Source organism: Bolinopsis microptera, chromosome 6 (assembly GCF_026151205.1).
Source record: "Bolinopsis microptera isolate Bmic1 chromosome 6, MBARI_Bmic_1.0, whole genome shotgun sequence".
In the NCBI taxonomy this organism is placed as follows: domain Eukaryota; kingdom Metazoa; phylum Ctenophora; class Tentaculata; order Lobata; family Bolinopsidae; genus Bolinopsis; species Bolinopsis microptera.
This window is the reverse complement of record NC_087077.1, coordinates 4211134-4236239: the sequence shown is the minus strand read 5'-3', so window position 1 is coordinate 4236239 and position 25106 is coordinate 4211134. Positions and strand designations below refer to the sequence as shown.

General features: G+C 39.9%; 3 protein-coding genes across 3 annotated transcripts; 2 read left to right on the top strand and 1 right to left on the bottom strand.

Annotated features, from left to right (window-relative positions):
- The first annotated feature begins 1580 nt into the window (after positions 1-1580).
- On the top strand, positions 1581-22724 carry LOC134816656 (uncharacterized). The gene is made up of 34 exons (XM_063825598.1): positions 1581-1737; positions 2148-2349; positions 2613-2776; positions 5516-5630; positions 5758-5903; positions 6102-6276; positions 6543-6643; positions 8832-8929; positions 9096-9276; positions 9736-9851; positions 10591-10693; positions 11615-11758; positions 12037-12101; positions 12376-12481; positions 12768-12881; positions 13912-14017; positions 14153-14270; positions 14883-15041; positions 15183-15239; positions 15443-15571; positions 15707-15797; positions 16034-16156; positions 16377-16530; positions 16731-16828; positions 16992-17095; positions 17571-17688; positions 17842-17989; positions 18228-18303; positions 18512-18640; positions 20258-20325; positions 20536-20621; positions 20845-21033; positions 21182-22351; positions 22429-22724. Exons 1-23 carry the CDS (start codon positions 1698-1700, stop codon positions 16391-16393), a joined length of 2670 nt encoding a protein of 889 aa, XP_063681668.1. The 5' UTR covers positions 1581-1697; the 3' UTR covers positions 16394-16530; positions 16731-16828; positions 16992-17095; positions 17571-17688; positions 17842-17989; positions 18228-18303; positions 18512-18640; positions 20258-20325; positions 20536-20621; positions 20845-21033; positions 21182-22351; positions 22429-22724.
- Positions 16760-21721, top strand: LOC134817011 (putative adhesion G protein-coupled receptor E4P). The gene is made up of 10 exons (XM_063826084.1): positions 16760-16828; positions 16992-17095; positions 17571-17688; positions 17842-17989; positions 18228-18303; positions 18512-18640; positions 20258-20325; positions 20536-20621; positions 20845-21033; positions 21182-21721. Exons 1-10 carry the CDS (start codon positions 16760-16762, stop codon positions 21719-21721), a joined length of 1527 nt encoding a protein of 508 aa, XP_063682154.1.
- Positions 22725-22992: 268 nt separating the features above from the next.
- LOC134817010 (cell fusion protein aff-1-like) lies at positions 22993-24894 on the bottom strand. Its single transcript, XM_063826083.1, has one exon. The coding sequence runs from the start codon at positions 24892-24894 to the stop codon at positions 22993-22995; it is 1902 nt and encodes a 633-aa protein (XP_063682153.1).
- Positions 24895-25106: the final 212 nt, after the last annotated feature.

The window sequence follows — 25106 nt, the reverse complement described above, 5'->3', positions numbered from 1 at the left end:
TGGCTATCGCTTAGCGCTGGCCAGCGCTAGTTGTCGCTATCCAGCGCTAGTTGTCGCTATCCAGCGCTAGTTATCGAACTGTTTTCTGCGATGGCCAGTTGCGCTGGCCATCGCAAACTATCGCGTGCGACAGTGTCGCATAGCCAGCGACAACTAGCGCTGGATAGCGACAACTAGCGCTGGATGGCGACAACTAGCGCTGGATGGCGACAACTAGCGCTGGATAGCGACAATTATCGAACATATATATTTTGCGCTGGCCAGCGTTATCCAGCGCTGGATAGCGACAACTAGCGCTGGATGGCGACAACTAGCGCTGGATAACGCTAGTTGTCGCCATCCAGCGCTAGTTGTCGCGTTTTGACTATCGCAAAAGAACCGGAAACTTTCCCTAGTTTTTAGGTGTTTGTGAAGTTTCTGGTTTAAAACAGCTGTTTTTAAAGATTTTGTGGCTTTTATAAAAACACCTTCATTCTGACAGCCTTACACCCGTATACACAGAAAAAGTTGCACAACGATGGATTCTTTCGTGATACTGCCAGTTCCCCGGGCCATTTACTTTCATCATTATTTTATACTCATGTATAATTTAGAGCATTTCAGGACTCTCTCTGTATATAAAACTTGTACAGTTCTACAGCGGATATCATTATTAAGGCTTTAAGGGGCTCAAATATACCAAATATTAGCCGCAATAGTCTAGTTAAGGCCCCAAACTAGATGCTGCCTTATTCAGCACCGTCCACGACTCCACATTGCACATCTTCATCAATTATTGCAGAGCAAGATCATTACTTGAATGCAACGTGAAGCTCTATAAAGTGAAGCTCAATACACTCTGCCTGTTTAAAATTCATTACTTCATTATCATGTTGAGGACAATTATTGCAATGCTAAGCCTAAATAGCTAAATAGCTAAATAGCTAAATATGCGCCACGCTGGACTTGTTTCTATATTTGTTGTTTGTTAATATCTTTATATAATTTCCATTCGTACAACAATTTCCCAATATTCCAATAGCTCAATAGGAATACTAGGGTGCAGCCCTGGTCGATTAGCGGATTGTTTGCAATTTGGCATACCCCCTCCATTATTAACCCACACTGCAGGAGTTAACCCTGTATAGATTGCAATTTGCAGTGCTCTGACGTCCCTGATGTTGCGATAGCTATTGTAGGCTTCTTCTTGCTTACAGGATTCCATAGAGGCTATGCAATATAAATACTAATTGCTTAATGTGAATTTAATGGGCCATTACCTCGTTCTAACGATTAAGTTATATCCAAAATAACATTCTCTAAATGTTCACTAACGTAGTTACTAGGTACAGGAGGTACTTTTTATATTGCCACATATTTGTAAATTCTTCTCGAACAGACTCTGAAGTCTGATGGTGTTATTGAGTCTCATTTGATGATTCTTTCAAGAAAGTTTTGAGAGGTGATACATATATTTACCTTCAGTAGAACATTATCATCACTGAGCTTATTCAGAAAATGTCTTGAACAATACAGATTCTGTTAAAATACCGTTAAATGCTCGACGCCTTCTACTTTATTAATTTCTCACTTCCTCTGATAGATGGAGCAGTTAGGTAGATTGTGTTGGCTCTCACTGGAATCCTGATACTTGTGGTACCGACCTTGGTTATCTTCCGAACTTACACCAACGACTAGTATTGGATCGGTCGTTTGACATGAAGCTATGTGGTTTAATCGCAATCTTTTCTGTTATCGGTAAGAAACTTTTATTTTCAAAATCTTTTTGTAAAAACTTATTGGTAGAAACCGTATTTCAAAAAACAGTATGTAACACTCCACACTGATATATCCTATATTTTATTCGATATGGCTCATTATAACTGATTAACCCCTTGATCACGAAGTTATTTACTGTCGTGCCCCCCTCCCCCTCTTCCGCATCATCTGGCAAAATTATAGCAATCACGATTGGTAATTTTTAAGGATTCATCGTATTTGTAACAACGGATTTATTCAATGGTGTTAATGACGAAAATTAGTTACGTTGCTGTTACAAATCAATGCACAATTAGCACTAAATCGATAAAGATAACTTGAGTCTGCTCTAAGTTGTTACCTTGCTTCTAACTCACTAACTAAGTTGTTACTCACACCCCTCCTTCCAGGAGTAACAGCAGGTTCCGAGTTTGTGTACGCAGTGTTCCCTATCAAGAGGCAGGTGGAATACAGAGTACCCCTGTCTAACAGTGGACTAGGAGAGACCAGGACCCTGTCGGAGCTGAGTCTCTGTGGCTGGGTGGTTCACTATAATGTGTATGTGAACCAGGACTCTTCTGTGATGACTGTGGGGGATCAGGGACAGTTCAGGTTACTTACTTACACAGTTACGAGCTACCAAGTTACCTGCTAAACTTTCTCTACCACAATATAACGCTTGCAGTGTCTACACTCTACTTTGCAATCGATTGATACTGACGCAGGCTAACCTGAAACCTATCTGTGTGCATGTTGATATTGAAGCAGGCTAACCTGAAACCTATCTGTGCAGGTTGATATTGACGCAAGCTAACCTGAAACTTATCTGTCCAGGTCGATATTGACGCAGGCTAACCTGAAACCTATCTGTGCAGGTTGATATTGACGCAGGCTAACGCGTATATAGATGTGGCTGGCTGGAGGAGTGAGATGATAGACCTGGTACAACCCAATACTGACTGGTACCACATCTGTGTAACCTGGACAAGTGTCCGGGGACAGTACAGGATCTACGTTAACGGACTCCTGCAACTCAGTGGTAAGTGTTACCAGGTTACCAGGTTACCAGGTTACCAGGTTACCAGGTTACCAGGTTACCAGGTTACCAGGTTACCAGGTTACCAGGTTACCAGGTTACCAGGTTACCAGTTTACCAGGTTACCAGGTTACCAGTTTACCAGGTTACCAAGTACAGGATCTACGTTAACGGACTCCTGCAACTCAGTGGTAAGTGTTACCAGGTTACCAGGTTACCAGGTTACCAGGTTACCAGGTTACCAGGTTACCAGGTTACCAGGTTACCAGTTTACCAGGTTACCAAGTACAGAATCTACGTTAACGGACTCCTGCTACTCAGTGGTAAGTGTTCCGTCTTTGAAACGACAGTTTCTCCCTCACTTCACCTCCATCATCTCCACATAGATGACTCCAGCTACCTCCTTCAGGGTAACCATACCCTAGAGGCAGGCAAAGCATCCTCATGTTATCCTTTAGTGAGCCGTCTAGGTCGAGCCTAAAAAAGTAAGAAAAAAAAGTTGGTAATCAAAAAGTCCTAGTTACCGTTGGTGGAGTTATAAGATACCTGCTTATAATAGCCGTGATTGCCCGGATTACAGTCGGTATTTCCGCGTAATCAAGTGTGACGGTAGATTAAATGACAAATGAGTTGTCAGGAATGAGGACATGGATTTAACAGTTACCAGGATAAGAAATGGGAAATATTATTTCACCATCTGAAAACAAAACGCAAACAGATTTTTTGAAGTGCTGTCAATCATAAATTCCAAATACAATTACAATTGCACCAACATCAAAATTGATTTCTTGTCTGCGTGATAAATATTGGTATCTGTCGAACCCTTCAGATATAATTTTAAACAATAATTGATATAATGCAATACTCTAGCAATAGCGTAGAAACATTCTATAACCTACATTGATCTGACAAACAGAGGAGATCGTGAGAATCACATGGATTGTTATTTACGTAGATCAGGGACAAAAGGAAATCGCGGCATGTGTGGCATCGCGATTTTTCCCATTCTTTGCGACAAATTTTATATGTCGTCTGTTTGGCTTGTCGCGGTATCGCGAGCTTTGGCCAAAACAATCGCGATTTTCTTTTGTCCCTGACGTAGATGCTCCCTACTGTATCATCAATAAAGACATGTTTCCATCCGAGGTTTAAACTTCAAGCTCGTGATTCGACCGAGAGGCGGTAAATCAAAGCTTGTCTGAATCTACTGGTCTTCTAGTGAATTATTAAGAGACGCATAGAAATATAATTATTTTTTCTTATAGTAATAATTATAACAAAAGATCAAATGAGCATTTCTATAATCTTGTAGGATCAAACTTTCTTTATGGATGGCTTTACAAATAATCCGGATTTTTGTCAGAACTCCTACAATAATTCAAAATGAGAAGATTTAAAATATCTAGACAGTCTTCAGTCTGATTGAGGATACAGGTCCCGAGAATTTATACAACCAAGACCACACTAGAGTCCATACTCTAGATGTGTCAATATAGATTTTCTAATACAGCAGGCTATTTCGGCTCAAATCAACATATGCCGGCGGTTTTTTAAATAATGATCGATAATAAAGATAAATAGCTGTTTATAACTCTTATCAGTTGCTCTTATCAGTTACAGTTTATTCACTACGTTTAAATTGACTACTTATCAGTAATCACACACTACATCATTGTTCTGTAATATAATGATATCATCGGTTAAATAGGGCAAGATTGAAAAATGTTTGAGAAATTGAATCTTTTTGAGTTGTTGAAAGGTAAGATTGGTAATGTGCCCACCCCTAACACTGCACTTGGAAAATCTGCCGCTTGTGAAAACAACGCCCGGCAACAAGGTCAAAAGGAAAGCGCGGCACGTGCGGAATCGCGATTTTTCCCATTCTCCTTGACAAATTTGTTAAGTGAGATTTGGAACAATGATAATATTGATCAATAGTTAAGACAATTAATCTATAATATAACGTTATAACATACCTTTGCGAACACAATATGGACAAAAACTCATGAGGGTAAAGGAAATATTGCTACGAACATAGTGATACTGATAATGAAAAACATATACAACGATGCCATAATGCTGGCAACATGCCGCAACCTCTAAGTAGCCACCTCTAAGTCGTACACACAAACCAACTAGCAAGTCGTCACCCTACAAACCAGTCTATCCCCAATTCATAATTCTATTTGTGCAAATACATTATCTTTTGCTGCGATTTTCGCCACGATTTTGCCTAGTTTGGCTTGTCCCGGCGCCGCGATTTTTGGCCTAAATAATCGCGATTTTCTTTTGTCTTTGCCTGGCAATCAAAAAGGCGGAGATAAACAAATCGGCAAACATCTGTCCCTAATATACAGTTTTAAACTAATAACAACACTACAAATCTATTATGTTTATTGAGTATTATGTAATGGGATGGCAGCGTTTCAACCAGGTGTAGCCAGTCCCTGGCTCTATAATATGAAGAATTTGTTTCACTTCTAGGTGAAAAGCTCGAATACATGGTTTTCAAATGATTCTCATTTTTCACAAGCCTTTCCTAGATAAATTGTCTTTCATCTGGGTCTTCGTCTGTCTTCTTGTTCTTTAAAAAGTTGTGCTCTACCGAACGATTTGATTTGATAAAGAATATACTAAAGTGATCCGAGTCAACCTCAGGTAACAGCTTTAGACGTGCGTCAACCGTGCGTCAATCAGCACTGCAGGCAAATTACCAAATTCCCTAATCTAAAGTTGTTTCAGGTTCTAACCTAGCAGCAGGGGAGTTGCTTGAAGACATAACCTCGTTAACTATCGGCAACAGTTCAGACAGTTATGTGTTTGCAGGACGAGCTTCTTACGTTCAGCTCTACTCAAGGTCTATTTTTAATGTTTTACTATTCCTTCCTCTGAGTTCCTGCTCATGAAATGCTGATTTGTTCAAGTTTTGCAACTCCGAATGATTCGCCTAAGTAATAATTGTTTCTCATTGAACATGGTCACAGAGTATTGAACCAGTCGGAAGTGTTGGAGGAGTCGTGCTCTCAACGGTGTGCTGCCTGCACAAGGTCCCTTCTTCTATCCTGGAATGAGATAGCTGCTCAAATATCCAGAACTGACAGCGTTTATAACGACGAGCACAGTCCGATCTGTGAGTTGAAACCTCTGATTATCAAATATGTATAGGAAACGTGACACAATCGTGGACATTAATTCAATTTTGTAGGGAACTTTACTCTTTAGCAGCAAATAAAATGACAACACTAGTTTGATGTACGATATGGTCCCCGTATTAATGTTATAAGTTTTGAATTTACTAACCTTGCCACTGATATAAGCCCGTCATCAGATCTGCCGCCTCCTTCTGGACTGCGAGTAGAGCTACAGAACCCCCAGAGTATCAGAGCCAGGTGGTCCCCCGTCAGCAGACAGTTCCAGTGGTACAATGTCAAGATATCTCCTTCTAACAGACTCCCCGCGCAACAGATAGTTTATACTACCGTCAAGGAGCACATCATTATCAAGTTAGTTCTTCGTAGATATTTATGAAATGGGCAGTATCCAAGAAACCCTACCCAGTTCGTGTACCAGTCCGTGGACTGGGTCGGGCTTCTTGGATACTGCCGTGAAATAGTGAAATGCACTTTGAAATCAACGAACCGTGCTTAATTCTACGGTGTATGTGTTATTACAATTTTAGTAAATCAGAGAAATTAGGAATAGGTGTTAAACTCGCATTCCTCCGAGCTTCGTTTTGAAGGGTTACGGTTATTAACCTTGTTTACTTCAGAGACCTGTCGGAAGATACTTTGTACCATGTGAGGGTCTCAACACAATCCAGATGTGGAACTGAGACCTGGTCTAACCCTGCAACTATTAGGACCATGGCTGGTAAGTAATGGTAATATTAGAGATAAGTGATAGTTAAGTGATGTAGTTTCCAGCTTCAGTATTTAGACGGTGTTTACCTGCAACTGCCCTGAACACTATTGTTAGAAGCAGTAGGTGATGATAGGTTAGAATAGCAGTCTACGCTACTATATACTCATATAAACGCAGGTAGGAGGTGCCGGCTATTTGTTAAGTTATTCCAGAGTCTGCGCATATTATACGTTTGGTGGCTGCATCTTGTTCAAAAAGAGCTTTGTCGTTTATTTTGTAATCATTAATATTCATGATTAAGTGCTGTTTAATATTTTCAAATTAGAAGAAAACTTTGTCTGATTAGGTTTCAGTTTTCACACTTTACTTACGTCACAGCAGCTTTACTTGGCATTACGTTACCATGTGCCCCCTTCCCCCTCCCCCCTCCGCTAAAATGTTTTGCCCCCCCCCCCTACTAGTTTGGTCCTTCAAAAAAAGAAAAGGTTTTTGGTGCACCCCTCTGGAAATGTACGTTACGTCACTGGATCACACTGACAGTGGACCTATAGACCTACAGGGGAACCAATTAGACTTGCGCCAGGCGTTTGGTGGGGTCTGTTGTGAAAGTGTAGCCACTGGTACTCACCCTGAAATCATTTAAAACTTGCACCAGCGTTTTGATGAGGCCTTCCGTGAAATTAGAGCTTTATTTGAAGTTATTATTTTGATGACTCAGAACTTTTGTTAGCAGAATTATCCTGTTTTAAGTATCTTGTTACACTACTGAAGCACTACAAATCATGAAAACATACCGCTGCACGTCCGAAAACGTCGGAATAATGCTTAATAATTGCAATCAGAAATTTAAAATATTTTGAATTTCGTCGCGTTGTAGTGTCCACGTACGTTTCAGTTCCCAAACTCGTAATAACTTACGACTTGTTGATTTCTGATAAATGGATATGACAAGAACAAAACCTGTTGATACTGATCTAGTCAGGTGATCTGTCATGGACATCGCATTTGTTTTGTCTTATTTGCGTGTGGTAACACAGCCATTCACAGTCAGCACTTTCCAATGCGGTGTGGAGAAAGTGCCTGTGTACTGTGCCTGTGTAAGATAAACAGTATTATTAGAAACTATCTTTTGAAACAGAACATTGTTATTCTAGGGAACAAAGGGTCATTATTGTCATGAGCCACTAGTCATTGTTATCAACTTAGCAATTACGGAAACATTGACGGCAACATTGACCGTCCCAACTGTTATCTTATTATCTATAGATTCTCCTATTTGCAACTTCGTTACTTACATGTTCAGTTTCAAACTTTTGGAGGCTTGAGGCAGCAGATCATGAAATTAGTGTTGTGTAAATCCTGTGAATGATACAAACGAATTTCCAGTTTTTTGAAGCACAGATTTACGTTCGCAGATACTTGTTTCCGTGCTGCAAAAATGTGAAACGGCATACCAACGCATGCCTGGTATATATTGGTTAGGTGCCAAAGATAAGTTTTTTGACATCTGTATATTTCTCCGGACTCGTTTATAGGAAATCAGGCTAGCTCCTTCCTGTTAACAACAGCTATTATTGTCCTGTTGTCCTGTCAAAGAGTAACTAATAGTAAACATATTCTGCTGCATGTCGGAAAAGGTATTTGTATACTAAACCTACCTGGCTACAGTTGTCACATCCAGCAGTTTCCAGACTTCAAAGCCGTGATAAAATTGTTTTCATTCTTAGTCTTACGTTTCAGCGTCCGAACTAGTTTTGATGATTTCTGAGTTTTGCGTTCGAGCTGAATACCAAACTTTAATTTTAAATTTATTATAAATACTGTTGAAAAGTTACAATCTTGAAATACTCTATTATTATTTTTCTATGTAGCCTCGTCAATCGTATGGTGATTCCAATCTTCAAGTTCCTTCTTTTGTACCTTGTTCAAGAAGCCCTCGCAAAGAGATCGGGTTATTATCCAGGTATTCATTAAGGACTTAGGACTCCTACTACAGTACTACAGTCATTAGATATTGGGGACCGTGTCATAAGTTTCAACCCCATTTCCTCTCATATTTTCTGACGGAAAATGACATATGTATAAAAAGTATCAATATGACAATTGAAGCTGTTCAGCCCTTTCCTTGTTAATCTATTTTTCCCTTTCCTGCCAGGTTATTAGATAACTAATGCCTGCTAACCCCTCCTCGCCTCAGTGCCGGATCCAGTGGGAGATCTGCAGGTATTGGGTACCACTAACAGTACTATAACAGTGAGTTGGAGCTCTGGTGAGGATGATGTCCTGCATTACAGGGTGGGTTCCACTTGCTACCCGGTACAGGGTTTACAGCTGTTATACTGACAGATTATTTGACATGTTGTACACTGTACAGTCTGGCTACTCATTTATTATTTCGAGATCAAGAACTTTTTCAATTCACCGTAATATGGGATTGATTTAAACCGGAATACCCCCACAGTCGGTAATATTTGCGACTGGGGACGGCTCCACACAGCGTCACAAGACCCTGAACAACACCTCCCTAAACTACACCTTCTCCGGACTCTACCCCAACACATGGTACACGGTGAAGATAGCCTCCTACAGCCTGCTCGGTATCGGGGAATACAGCGTCGTGACGGCTCTTACATCCAGCAATCGTGAGGAAATGATATAATCATATCACACTTTGTGGGAGTCAATGATTTAATATTTTACTTTTCTATTAACATTCTTGTTCTCATAAATTTATAACTGTTAAAATACGTGCGTGCACTTTCTGGTATGACAAATAGTTAAAATAGTCTAATCAGTAGTCAATGGCTGTCTCAAAAGACAATTGTACTGCTTCTCTTACCTATGACATATAACAGGCGGCGCTATGCTAAGACAAAAAAGATCCCCAAGTAAATTCTGGAGTTTTTAGCTGATATTGTAGCACTGAAGCACACTTAAAAGCTGCCTCTAAACGCAACTAAAAGCACTTTTATAAGTTTATCATTGTTTCGCGCGGCATTATCTTCAAAAGTTCAAAGTAACTACCCGTTTTTGTCGCCATGCTTTCTTACTTCTGTATATCAAAAGTCTTTGAGTGAATCCTAAAAAGCGAATCCTTTCAGCCGCTCCTGATGTCGACGTTACAATAAATATTGAGATATTGCCGGAGTTTGAGGTAGCGGTGAGCTGGGACGTGTCCGCGGATCCGAGCGAGTCTTCCTTCCTCTACAAGCTAACTGTGAGTACTGAGGGTAGTTGGTGACTAGGGGTAACCAGGGGTACGGTGAATAACTACTAACCAGGGGTACGGTAACCAGGGGTAACCAAGAGCGAGTCTTCCTTCCTCTACAAGCTAACTGTGAGTACTAAGGGTAGTTGGTGACTAGGGGTAACCAGGGGTAAGAGTGGGTAACTACTAACCAGGGGTACGGTAACCAGGGGTAACCAGGAGCGAGTCTTCATTCCTCTACAAGCTAACTGTGAGTATTGAAGGTAGTGGGTAACTAGGGGTAACCAGGGGTAAGAGTGGTTAACTACTAATCAGGGGTACGGTAACCAGGGGTAACCAAGAGCGAGTCTTCCTTCCTCTACAAGCTTACTGTGAGTATTGAGGGTAGTGGGTAACTAGGGGTAACCAGGGGTAAGTAGTAGGTAACTACTAACCAGGGGTACGGTAACCAGGGGTAACCAAGAGCGAGTCTTCCTTCCTCTACAAGCTTACTGTGAGTATTAAGGGTGGGATGCTTGCGGAGGGCAGTGATGTGTATTCTGCTTGTCACTGTGTTGACATGACACTTGTATCCTATATATACTTGTTATTGGCTAGCTAGCCTGTTATTGGCGCTCAAACACAGACACTCACGGAGTACCTAGTGAGAGTGATCATTGTACTGGTTATTGTGTGTAACAGGCTGTAATGTTAACCATAGTTCTATAAATATGACTGGGCAAAGTTGTGAAATATTCCAATTTATCAGATAAAGAAGCTGTCTGATAAATTAAAGAGGACCTCTTACTCCAAGCAGTTACCCGACTCTGGAGCAGAATTCAAGGTTGACGGGAAGAACACTCCTTTTATAGGTTGGTAAACTCCTGTCTCTCTTTTAACCCTCTCTCACTGTGACACTCCTGTCTCTCTTTTAACCCTCTCTCACTGTAACAAACCTGTCTCTTTTTAACCCTCTCTCACTGTGACACTCCTGTCTCTCTTTTAACCCTCTCTCACTGTAACAAACCTGTCTCTTTTTTAACCCTCTCTCACTGTGACACTCCTGTCCCTCTTTTAACCCTGTCTCACTGTAACAAACCTGTCTCTTTTTTAACCCTCTCTCACTGTGACAAACCTGTCTCTCTTTTAACCCTCTCTCACTGTGACACTCCTGTCTCTCTTTTAACCCTCTCTCACTGTAACAAACCTGTCTCTTTTTAACCCTCTCTCACTGTGACACTCCTGTCCCTCTTTTAACCCTGTCTCACTGTGACACTACTGTCTCTCTTTTAACCCTCTCTCACTGTGACACTCCTGTCTCTCTTTTAACCCTCTCTCACTGTGACACTCCTGTCTCTCTTTTAACCCTGTCTCACTGTGACACTCCTGTCTCTCTTTTAACCCTCTCTCACTGTGACACTCCTGTCCCTCTTTTAACCCTGTCTCACTGTGACACTCCTGTCTCTCTTTTAACCCTCTCTCACTGTAACAAACCTGTCTCTTTTTAACCCTCTCTCACTGTGACAAACCTGTCTCTCTTTTAACCCTCTCTCACTGTAACAAACCTGTCTCTTTTTTAACCCTCTCTCACTGTGACAAACCTGTCTCTCTTTTAACCCTCTCTCACTGTGACACTCCTGTCTCTCTTTTAACCCTCTCTCACTGTGACATCTTTGATATTAACTTCTAACGTGGTTCAATCAAATGTTTCAAGTTCTACATCGATCTTGATAGACAATATTTTAAATATTTTATCACCACGTTACCCCTGGTTACCCCTGGTTACTCCCCAGAGATAAAGACGAGTCTGAGAGCCCTGACAGTTAAAGGTCTGGTCCCCTACGCGGCCTATCACGTGTCAGTTGCTATCTGTCCGGACCCGACCTCCCTCTGTCTCCTCACCTCCCATCTTAATAAGATATACGTAGCACAAGCTGGTGAGGATACTATAAAACCAATTCGTTATAATTGTTTAGTATTTTAATATTTATAATTGTTTAATATTTTAATCTTTAATATTTATAATTGTTTAATATTTTAATCTTTAACATTTACCTGCATTAACACGTTGTCATCACTATTCAGAAATTTCTTGTAATTACCTTAACATTAATAGATCCAAATGTCTATTTCAACGAAATTGAAAGTTTTCATTTCCGTTGTATACGTAATAAGAATGAAATGTGCACGTTCTCTAAAGGTTTAATTCCCCCAGAGCAACACTACTACCAACAATTCTTCAGTGGAGGTCCTATCAGTCATAAGATAGTTCAAGACATGGTTAGTAAACTCTTTCTACATTTCATGTTTTCATCATTTGTATCCCAATTATTCCCACTCTTCTCCTACCTATGAACTTAACGCTATTTTATAACATCAACGAGAGTCCTAGTTCAAGAATACATTTTTTTTGTAATTAAACAATGAATGAGTGTTAAACTTTCAGTTAAATCTTTTTAACATTGGTAGAATATTTTATAACTTCATGGTAAAATATTTTCCTACAAGAACCCTCTCATTTGTTGTGCCACATACTACTACCCCGTCTCTCCAGGTGCAACATTTTACACAGAACAGCAACTTCAGCACACACTTCACTGTGACTAACATAGCCCCCACTTCCTTCTTGGGAAAACTCACATTTTCTAACCAGGAGGACGGTAAGCTATCAATACTACTAGTACTAGTAACTTATCAGCTATACTACTAGTACTAGTAACTTATCAGCTATACTACTAGTACTAGTAACTTATCAGCTATACTACTAGTACTAGTAACTTATCAGCTATGGTCATTAAACATGACTTATAATTTATATATTGATCTGTAATTTATCAGACTATTCTCGATCCTCATTTTAAATTATTATTACTTAAACAGAGACTTGTTACCCCCCCCCCCCCCCACCTCCCGCTCCCCTCCCCTAAAACTATTCTATCCTGCCAGGAAGTAACCTGACACAAGGTGAGATGTGGTACACTCTGTACCGGGCACAGGGCACAACATTCCAGGACCTTCTACTCGGCTCTTCCTTCCAGCTCTCTCCTGTCAGACCCTCAGGTACCAGCTCAGGATCATATTACTGTGTGATCGTCATGTGATCAGCTTGCAACAGGACTGTTAATCTTTTAGCCGCTATTTGTGACAAATTACAAATGAGAGTACGCTCTTTGTCCTGCACTTCGGGGGGGATGCAACGTCAATTAATGTCAGTATTCCATAAAAACCCCAAACTGACATTGACATTAATTGACATTAATTGACATTAATTGACATTAATTGACATTAATTGACATTAATTGACATTAATTGACATTAATTGACATTAATATGTCTTGAAATTTGAGATTATCATTATTTGATAAATATTCTAGATATTCACGTCTATGTAAGTTAGACCGGTTCAAAAAAACAAAATGTCCTTGAATAATTATGAGTATGTTCTTATCTGTTGATCCTTAGGTTCAAAGACCACCAAAAAAAATTTCAGCTTCCAACTCTTCCATCTTCGGTCCCCACCGGCCACGCCCATATTTTATTGGTTTCATATACAGGTAAAATATCTAGAATCGGCTTTTTTAGTACGAAGGAGTAATGTTAGCTGTTTAAGATTCGTTATTCAAATATAAATGTCATGATGGCATTTCGTTTAATGTGGGTTTTAAGTTCTGATGATGTTGAGAACCACGCCCTTGGATGGCCACGCCCATTTAAGAAAATTTAATTTCGGAAAACCATATTATTTTAGTTTTATTGTTTAATGATCTGAATTTTTTTCACATTTCACATTTCCATATGTGAAAGTAGTGAATAAATTGATGATATAAACGTTCTAAAGTGCTAAAAATATGGTAGAACTACATAATCTCTGGTCGAAAAATATTGTGTCAATTAATGTCAGTATTCCAAAATTTTGCAAAACTGACATTGACATTAATTGACATTAATTGACATTAATTGACATTAATTGACATCAATTGACATTAATTGACGTTGCATCCCCCCCTGCACTTCACTAGAGAGATATTTAGCTTTATTAAAGATCACTGGCCGCATTACTAAGTTACTAGTCGCATGACTCGCTCCTCAGGATACTGTGACTATCTAAACGACGAGGAGCAGGGTAGAGGTAACTTCACCTGGCCCTATGCCATGGAGGACACAATCACCACTTTACCTTGTAATCTTAACCACCCGTGAGTACTGAGTCATATATGTTATCGGGTTTTCCATTTAGATGCAGTGGTTAGAGATGCAAAAGTTGAGTTTTATTTTGTCTGTATCAATTAAAAATGGAAACTACTCTATAACAAGACTACCTGCTGTATCAGGAACCTGACAGAAGTGCGGAGCAGGAAGTGTGGTGTGGGAGGTTGGGAGGAGGAGGCTGACTATACACTGTGTCCCTACACAAAGTCTACTAGCGGGGACCTACAGCGACTACTTGATGTTAGTTTCAGTTTTATCAAACGCTATTGTAAAACCAGCATGTTTTAATTTGTGTCGGCAAACGAAATTGCACATAATACAGTGATATGATGTTTTGATTTATAGAAATAGGGAATTATTATTGGAACACCCGGGGGTGTTACACCCCTATGTGTAAGTGATAATTACATGAGTAATTCCCAGAAGCAATAAAATGCCTATTCAAGTATTCAGTAACTACAAGAACATTAGTGTTATTATATCCTGATGATATATTTCTGTAGGGGTGATCGTCCCCTACAGAAATACCTTCTAGGTGCCTGATTGGGGATTGCCTTTTAAGGATCACCCAAAAAACCTTTGAAGATATAAAATTCCTTTGAAGGAAGATAGACTTAGTACGCTAGTTTTAAAATGCGAATCTTTGCAATACATTAATTAGCCATCTGATTGTAACTAAAAGCTTGAAATGCAGACTGCACTGACATAACACCTACCTCAATGACTTATTGTTCCTACTCTTACTCTTATAGAGGTATCGACAAATGGTGAGGTGTAAAGATATAATTACAACATATTTTATATAAGTTATTATCATTGTTCCTCCCAAAGTTAAGACTTATCCTCCCCCAGACGGAGATAACGAACGTGGACCAAGCAGTGGAAGTGAGTAAGAAACTAACAGAGGTTACAGCGGGTACCATGACAACAGAGACTATCGGCATGGCCTCACAAGCAATCAGTCAGATAGTCTCCTCTGGGGTAAACCCTGATATTTCCTTCAGTGTCGACGTGAGTTCTGCTTTAGTGCTAAACCCTAAAAACTATGGTTCGGCTGATTAGTACTAGGCTGCTTCCTGTACTGCAGTGATCGTTGGTTTTTTAAAGCAATTGAAGGGTTCTTATTAGTAATTAGAATTTTCATCTTCTCAGGTAGCCGTTAATCTCGCAGGAGCACTTGGAAACATTCAATCACTGGATCGTGGTCAAGTGAGTTTAAACCTATTTTATCTTCCTATTATCATGAATTATAGGAACACGTTTAGTTAATTAGTGATACCTCTTTTGCGGATCAGTGAAATGGGAAACTTCTTGGTGCATTCGATTTAAAATTGTAAACGTATAAACTATACTGCTGCATCTATAGTCCTCTAATTCCTAATCTACAAATTCTAAATCTGTCCACTGAACAGCTGGCTCCGGAGGGCACTGCACTCGCTGCACAACAAATAGTTACTGATGTGGAAACTTACTGTCAGAACCTAACGGGGTCTGACTCAACGCTAGTCAACTACGCATCACCTGATCTCAAACTTGCTGTTGTAAGTATCTCCGCTTCAGTCTTCATTGTAATTTAGGTTTGTTAACTTTGTGTCTACGAGATCTGGAGACTAGACGAAAGTAAGTCTTGGCTAATTGTGCAAGTAAGCAAAAAATCCTCAAATTGTTCTTTCCAGGTAAAATTGCCCTCCGAAACAGATTCAGGCATTTTCATTGCAAGCAGTGCTGGTACCGACTCAGCGATGTCAATCGATTACAAGAAAAAAGGTATTTTATTGTTTATTAAATTCCACTTTGTATGATATTTAACTTCAACACATACCGTATGTGAGTCTAGAGCAAGTAAATGAACACAGTTGAGTCTCATATATTTAGATGCAGTAAAACTATCGGACTGCGACGAAAGGGGACTTGCCACCCATGGCAACATTAAAATATATCGACATCACTTCCTCAACAAATGTAATACATGTGTAGCGTTGCAATTAGTTTAAATCTGCCAGGTTCAGTCGGAGGAGCTGCTAGGAGCTATAAGTGTGAACATCCCCAACAAACTAGTCACTCCAGACTCTTACGTATTGGCAGTCATCTACAAGGACAAATCTATGTTCCCAGCCAACGACCAGGTTTAAAATCGTGTTTTAATGAATAATAGTGAGTAAAATAAATAATAAATAATATGAGAGATGGAAAATCTTCTTCAAACAGTTAAATCGTCATATTTGTCAGATCCTTCCCTTGAATAAATATTGATAAACTATTCGCTAAATATGACAATTTACATTATGGTACGCTTCCAATTTGTCTAATTTCCACACCAGGTTTTCTGAATACAACTTTTCTTAGGGGTTGTCTGGAGATGACTTCAACATCCCCATACTATCTTTGAGCGTGAATACGGTTAAAAAAGACTCTGAACTGGCGGAGGAAGTTGAGTTCAGTCTGACACTGAGTGGTACTGGACGAGGGAAACCTGTATGTGTTTACTGGAACACTGTTGGTTCGTATTAGTTTGTTAACTTCCTGTTTTTAGACATGTTTCCTCTCGATCGTGACTGCAGGTCTCCCAATGTTGAATCACTCCACTACACTTATAGAGGAGTAGAACTGACCAGTGACATCGAGTGTAGCTCATATTAATCATAAAATGATCACAGGCGCAAATATTGACTGATTTTTCAGCTTCAATTTTAATTTCAGATCAGAGTTGGAGTTCGGAGGGAGTGGTTATGGTGTACAGTGATGATAAGAGTATAATCTGTAAAACACAACATCTCACTAGTTTCTCTGCTATACTGGTACTTAGCCCCCCCGGCCCCCCTGCCCGGCCCCCCCCCCCCTACTTATCACCATATCTTGATCCTTATCATACTCCTTATCTCACTTCCATTCTAAATGTAGATATCTGCTAATAAATGTGAATACTGATAAGGTGAAGCTAGTTGATAACCACTATTTCAGTTACCAGCTCAAGACGACTACATCCTGTCTATCATCTCTCAGATTGGTGCTTCTATCTCTATAGTCTGTCTTTTTGCTACCGTCCTCCTCCTCTACATTGTCAGGTAATAATCCTTCCCGTTCATCTTGACTTATCAGCACTAGGCGTTCATCTTCACTTATCAGCACTAGGCGTTCATCTTCACTTATCAGCACTAGGCGTTCATCTTCACTTATCAGCACTAGGCGTTCATCTTCACTTATCAGCACTAGGCGTTCATCTTCACTTATCAGCACTAGGCGTTCATCTTCATTTATCAACAGGCGTTCAACTTGACGTATCAACATTCAACAGGCGTCCTTTATTTAATTAAACCACACGATACCGCAATAGCTGGGTTTCTAAAGATAAAGGAAATTCTTATATTCTAGGTGTACTTCAATAACTGTATGACAACATTGCCAATTGTTTAATAGCCTGAAACAGTGTGCGTGTGTACGTGTAACATGTGTACGTGTGTACGTGTGTGTACGTGTGTGTGTACGCGTGTACGTGTGTACGTGTGTACACTCCTCACTAACCGATGGTTGTTTATGCAGGTGCGTAAGAGAGTGTTTGTCTACAAAGATACACATCAACTTTGCTCTGGCCTTGTTCCTGGCACTACTCTTCTTCATGATAAACGGCAGTACAACTTACCCGGGCACCTATTGCAAGGTAAGAGTGTAGTGATGCCGTAATGCTCCCTACTGAACACTACAGGATTGTAGTCAGTGTTTGGTGAGTGGGTTAACATGAATGGATTTGGTACACAGGTTGTTAAATAATGTGTTGAGAGATATTATTTATCCTACCTACGTTCCCGCTCAGGTGATGGCAGGTATGACCCACTATTTCTTCCTGACTGCATTCTTCTGGATGAGTGTAGAGGCAGTGGGCCTGTACAGGGCGGTTGTTCTTGTCTTCACCAGCGCCTCCAACAATACCTTCCTCATCGGAGCTTCTATCATCGCTTGGGGTAAGTGAGGCTCACAAGTCACAACTCATTACTCATTATATGGATATGTTAGCTGCTTGGACCACTTCCAGATTTGTTTAAATTATGGGATGTTGTTGAAAAAATATTGGTGATCTTGATGAATGATTTAGCTTCGAATGACGATTTGGTATTTCTGAAGGACACCTATTTTAACCCTTGTACCTGGTGTCTGAAGATCAAATTGACTAATCTGGTTACTATTATATTTAATTTTCAGGATTGCCCGCTGTAGCAGTGATAGCACTGTTATCTCTAAAGGAAAACGTCTATCAGATACACACAAATCTGAATGTGTAAGTCGGGACACTGAAGCTTGTTTGTTCTTATTATTCTTCCTTCTTATTCACAAAATAAAGATAAAGTATTCTACGAACTGGTGGGCTTTCAGACTGAATTGTTTTAGCAACTTAATTTCGAGATAAGAGTTTGCCAACAAGGCAGCGACAACACCACTACAACACTACTAGTTACTACTACTATATTTACACCACTACTACCCAGGTGCTGGCTGTCACGTGACTGGATGTACGGAACCTTCTTCAGTCCCCTCCTGATAATGCTCCTCTTCAACTGCATCGTCTTCTTCAGAGTCCTCTTCACCGTCATGAGAAACAAACACTCCAGAACAAAGTTTGTAGTTTGAATTACTATCACTGATTCTGATTGTTAATTACCTTACTACTTTGTCCTTGTGTTCACTGTTCTTGTCTTGTACTCAGAAGTCGCATTTATAAGTGTCGATGTCCAGCCAGACAACCTTGTAACGTAACTGTGACACTGCGGCACTTGCGGCACTCTTATGCGGCACGTGCGGTTCCGCAGTGCCGCATTTTATACGTGATATAGTCGCCTCTATAACGCCTCTATAAGTGTGGATATCTAGCCCGTATAATCGCAGCTGTGGTATAACACCACGTCATACCTCAATCACCAGCACTTCCATCTCGGGGTATGTTAATCTGGGTCTGCTGAACCGTTATCTAATATTTTATCCACCAGATTACGTTATCTAATATAATTGTAATAATAATCATGTGATTATGGTAGCCCCTTATGGTAGCGGCGAACGGGCGGGTCACAATGAGGGGTCCCCCGCCACAATGCTTATCATAAAATGAGCAGTGGCGTAACGTTGGCGCCCCCCGCCGAAAAATCGCCCCTCTGTTGGCCCCCCCCCCCCCCCCCCCCCCCCCCTTTTGGTGCCTCCTCTCACCACCTGGTCAGCGGGGCCCTTCGTTAGTGTTACGTCACTGAACATGGGTACAGTGTGCCCAGAGCTCTGGGATGATTGTCAGATCTTTCGATTTAAAGCTGTTTTTATTGTGTCGATTTATAGCCCAAAATCTGATATTAATATTTTTATTTCTTTGATCATCACATCCCGACCAACTGAATTATAAAGCTGTTGCTAGGTTACAGTTTGTAAAGCTGTATATATATATTAGTAACATTTTATCTATTTATGAATATGATTGGAACCTGGAGTTACTGATTTATCAATTGGTCATTTTACTACTTTTATTTGATTCTTGAACTAAAAGCGTTAATATCTATTTCGATATTATTGGTAATAACTATGTATTAGTAAAGCTGGAATTTCTCGAGCTGCTGCCGTTAAAATGGAATTACCTACCGAATTAACGTACCACATTAAAGTTTTATTTTATCTGATAAATTCCAAGTCAAGTCAACCTGACATGGAGTTAACTTAGTAAATAGTTTATTGCTAATAATAATTTAACGTAATATCCAAATAGGATAAGTTAAAAATTTAACGTTACATTTCTGAGCACGCTTCTCCTCGCTTTCTTGTATTATTGAAGTGTTGAAGAGAATAGACCGCCGTAGTTCTTTGCTTTTCCTAGCCAACCTCCTTACATCATACATCGCTAGAATATATGGCTTGCAAAATTCAAGTAAAATATACTTTTGAAGTTGAAAGATGCTGCGAACTACTTCAAACTTCATTTCAAAAAAGAAACTTTTATAGATTTATCGAAGCTGTATCTCAAAGTATGCATACAAGAAGTCTAAGCAATTAGCAACAGTTGGTAAAAATCAACAACTCTGCTTCCTAAATCTGCCTAAAACATTTAGTATCATCGTATGTTCATGATCCATTTTTACGTTGAACAACAATTTATCTTTACGACAGCCCTGAAGTCTTGAAGGATTGTTGCTCTAAGTTTTCTTAAGAATGTTAACGGCTGTTTAATTAATGTGTAATATTTTAAATATTCCCCTCAGAGGTACAATGAAGCCTGGACAAAGATTGGTAGAACTGCGGATAATATTATCCATCATGACACTTCTTGGTAAATGAATATTTTAAATATATTTTTTAAGAGTATTTCATATGTGTCAGTCTTTTTAGATACACCTAATGAAATGTGAGTGAGTGAGAATAGTTAGTCCATGTACATTGTATGCGTGTCGAATCTATCTTAATAAAGAAAGTCAAATCAATTATTCATTTAACTGCAACGAAAAAAATTATAAAAAACGTAAAATAATTCTCGCTGCAGGGTTAACTTGGATATTTGGAGTTATCCAGATCTCTTATCCTCACATAGTCCTGGAATATTTCTTCGCTTTAACGAACACTCTGCAGGTACACATAGCTTCAGGAGCCTATTTATTTTAGGGTTGTGATCTTGTTAACACGTGCTCGGACTCAAACAAGACTTAAAACATCAGTGTTAACACTTAAAAAGACAACTTTCATACTTTATCATTTAAAGTTTAATGATTCCATGCGACAACATGATTTCTACTCTACCTCTCACATAGTTTATAACTGCTGTAAAGATGACTTCTAACTGAAATGACAACAGGGCGTGGCAGTGTTTGTGTTCTACTGTCTCTACAACCCCAGTATCAGACTAGCTCTCTGGAGAGTGGCTCATGGCAAGTCTATCAATGAGTCCGCCTCCAATAGTTCCTCTCACCAGAAGAAGAAGAAGAAGAAACGACTTAGTATCCGGCAAGCCACCCGTCAGAAGATCAGTATTGTTAAGGCGCATGTGAGTCACGGAGAATATTTTTACTTCCCTCTTTATTTAATTTGCATTAGAAAATATAAGTTAGGACTTTCCTGATACCAAACTCGACCCCCCTCCCCCCCCCCCCCCCCCCCCAAACTCTAATTCAAACGATAAACATTCCCCTTAGATTGACGGCAATCCATTCGCTTTCACCACAACAGAAGGTGGGGCCACGCTGAGGAAGATGGACAGGAAGAACTGGAAGAAGCTGAAGAAAAACGACATCCAACACACAAACGCTCAACTAGCTGATCCAATAAACCCTAGAGGAGCCACTGTGCTGTGTTCTACTGGCCCCTCCTCTATAACCATGCCCACTGCTCTTACCACCTGTTACTCTAGGGAATCATCCCCCGAGTTTAAAGAAATACCACCACCTAGCACACATGATGACGTCACTGCCCCTAAAGTTCGTGAGGTTACGTCTGAAAATGATGTCTCTCTAGAAAATATCGTAATGTTGGAGCTTGATAAGGACGATGTGGTGTTGCGGGGCTCAAGTGAACGGTGCTCAAGTGAACAGTGTCCAACCCCAGTAGAATCTCGACCAGAATCTCGGTGTTCAGATTCATCTCGCGAGCTGGATCAGTCTCAGAGCTCTTCGTATGATAAGTTGGAGGAGGATGAGGCTGCTACCATTTCTAATTCTTGTGGTCTAACCGTGTGAGACGTGCTTTTTATTGTAGATTGGATTCCGGATACACTGAGCAAGCGATATAAAATATCAAAAAAAACAGTGATAATCGTTGGAGTTTTAGTAACGGTTTAAAAACTTGTGGTTTCCGCTTTCTTTGGCTACGATACTCGATAGTGCTCACATTCGGAAACTTGTGGTGATCCATTCTTCCTTGTCACAGAGTATTGAGTAAACGATATTCATGACTAACGAATTACAACTGACGAAATGTATAAGTTATACTTATATGCTGTCAGAACCTGAACATATGATAACAGAACTGTTATGATAATTTTAAAAACTGTCTGAGATCAGTTTCAGATAGAACGTGCGAATCGCGCATTAGAGTTGTAACTTATGAAGTTCATTAACTTATAATTAATTAGAGTTGTAACCTATGAAGTTAATCAACTTATAATTAATTAGAGTTGTAACTTATGAAGTTATAACAAATTGGAGTTATAACTTATGAAGTTCATTGCATTGAGTTTTATTTGCAACTCATATTTTCTTAATTTGGAGTAACTGTACTGTTATGGAATGGATTTTTTGTGTGCTCCAATTCACTATCATTTCCAAGTTCCTACATAGTACATTATTTATCGCTTTTAACAAAGTTAAGTCCCCTGCTACACGGCATGTAAACAGGGATTGGCTAGTTAGAGGCGGTCCGTGTAGGCCTTACACTGTGCTTTCAGCAATACTCATAAGGCATGTGTGATTGTTTTAATTAGATCTATTCGATCGTAGAATTTGTAGACAAAAGAGATTTCAATTGAAGTTTAATGATTCCATGCCCTAACTTTCATTTCGATTAAATACTCCATAAAACATAATTCATTTGATTAAGTATTAATCCAATTCTTTCAATATACATACCACGGATTTTAAAACAAAAACCTTTTATCTCAATCTTTAATCCCGTAGAAAATTTAAAAACGTTTATTGTAAAAAATCTAATCTTGAAGAATTTAACATTTTACAAACATGCAAATATTTTGTTTCAATTTAGTGGCATTAACGGCCCATTCAAACTCATTACACGGTCGGATATTTGCCATAGAGCTGTAACTTTCTATCTGATAAGGAGTTATTACACATGGTGATATTCATTGCTCAATGTCCAAATCTTTTACAAGTTACAATCCTTTGTTCTGCATAATTCCTAATCTTGTCAACGAAACAAGAAGTATTGGTTCAGTGTTCACTTGTCATAGTTCGGTGCTTTCTCTTAGGAAACTGTTGCTCCTGATGCTTTCTCTTTAAAAACTGCTGTTTCTGCGATGCATCCGGGGTTGATTCCAGTCCTCTGATCTGCTTCCATCGTTCAGCATATCTTCCATGGATTTAGAAAACCCTACATCCTTCATATCATTAAATTCATCGAGACCCTCCGACTCAAAAAAGGATTTTATCCTTTTCATGCGCTTTCCATATACGGGATATCGTTCATCATCTGTAAACTGATCCTCCTTAGCACTTTTGACCTTCTTGTATACTTTAAACACGACTCCAACTATGATACCAATAGCTAGCAAGTAAGCCAGCGCCATGATTATTTCCCCTACCTCGAAGTACTTATCAAACCAGCTGGCAGGGTTTCCCATGTTGGCCCAAGTTCCCATCTTCAGGTAGCTCAAGTCCTCTATTTTCTTGTGAGCTAGATGAGCTGATGGTATTTTGAAGATATTTCCCTGCCTAGTTGTACACGATGGTTTCCGACAGGTCCGACGGGTGGATTCAGTACTGGGTGTTCTCAGGCAGACCCACAGTTTGGCTTCACATGCGGTTATAACTTCTTGCTTTATCACAAACTGTGAACTGAGACTGGGAACAGTAATAGTCAGATCCTCATCCACTTCCCCACCCTCAATCTTACCGATTATAACACCAACTGCTCTGTCGATTAACTTTATAGTAAGAATGTTGTTGCCGTAACTATCTTTTATTATCGCAGCTTCAAAATGACCAATCCTCGACAAGTCATGTAACCAAGCTGTTTCTGTAGAGTTCTTCCGGCGTGAATATTTCCCCTCGTACATTTGTCTATACGATAGGTCCACAGTAACTCTTCTAGAACTTTGGAGAGTCAGGTCAACGGAGCGGGAGTGGAATCCTGTGTTAACCTTCACTTCTTTAATCTCTGGGGCGTAGTATTGCTCTAAAGGAACGAGGTTATCAGTCAGCTTATAACCACTTTCACTTTCACTTTCTCCCAGAGACTCCTTGGTGTTGTAGTATCTCCCGTTGAACTCTACATCAGCGGAGCTGCTCCCACAGTTTATTGTCCTGATCTTCATAGCTGCATGGAAATCTGCCTCCCTAAACACTATCTCTCCTAGCTGGTTCTCTTTGTACCATCCTATCTTGCTCATATCATAACCGTGTAACTTGTTCAAACTATTTCCCAAAAAGTGGTGGATTTTGTCATTGTACAGGATATAGTCACCCGGTGAGATGGTTCTCTTTGGTGACCCGTCTAACTTCATTGTTATCTTGAAGAACTCGTCTAGTTCCATCTGAACACCAAGCTGACTGTCCATCAGTGGAAGTGTGTATTCTTCCTTTATGGTTAAGCGGTGTTTTAAATCTAGTACTGTTACGTTAAAGAGGAGACGAGATTCCATGGTGGAAAGCTGGATGACAGTAGCCCTCTGGTGCTGGTCTGGAGATATTGTAACCCTGCAACAGGTTGTAGCCTCTCCTCCCACCCAGACACACCCTTCTGGAGTCTGCCCTGTTGCCTGGACTACAAAACATGTCTCGTTAGTGATACCTCCAATAGTACTGGTCTTACAGCCACCCCACGCTGCAGAACAGTCCCGTCCTTTAGCTGCGGGACATACGCACATACACTCAGTCTCTATCACTGGTATTGAGAAATTGTAACCTATCTTAAAACCATAGCTCTGCTGTGTGCCGACGTATTTCACAGCATATAGTCGTTCTGCCACTATCTCTTCCTCAGGGTTCCTTATCTTTACTTTGTAGCACAAAGTCTCATTTAACGCTATCAGAGCAGAAGTTGCTTTAATGGTCCCTTTACGGTTGTCTTCATCCTGGAAAGAGACGTCTCCTTCAGTCACTGAAGAGGGCTGGAAACAGAAATCAGGAAAACTTGCGTTTCCTATGGTGAGGAGAAGTAGTAATACAGCACAATACATGACTATTAAAAGTAAAATGACGGTATTGTTAGGGCGTGGTATAAACCACAGGACGAGACCTGGCTGAAAGAAGCTTTTCTATTGTCCGGTCTAATGAAAAGGAAGATTGCATTTGTCGTGAGGCGTAAGAACATTGATCAGAAGACAAAGCCCATTTGTATCAATGGTTTATCAATGTCACGTGGCCTATTTCTCATCTTATTGACTGTACA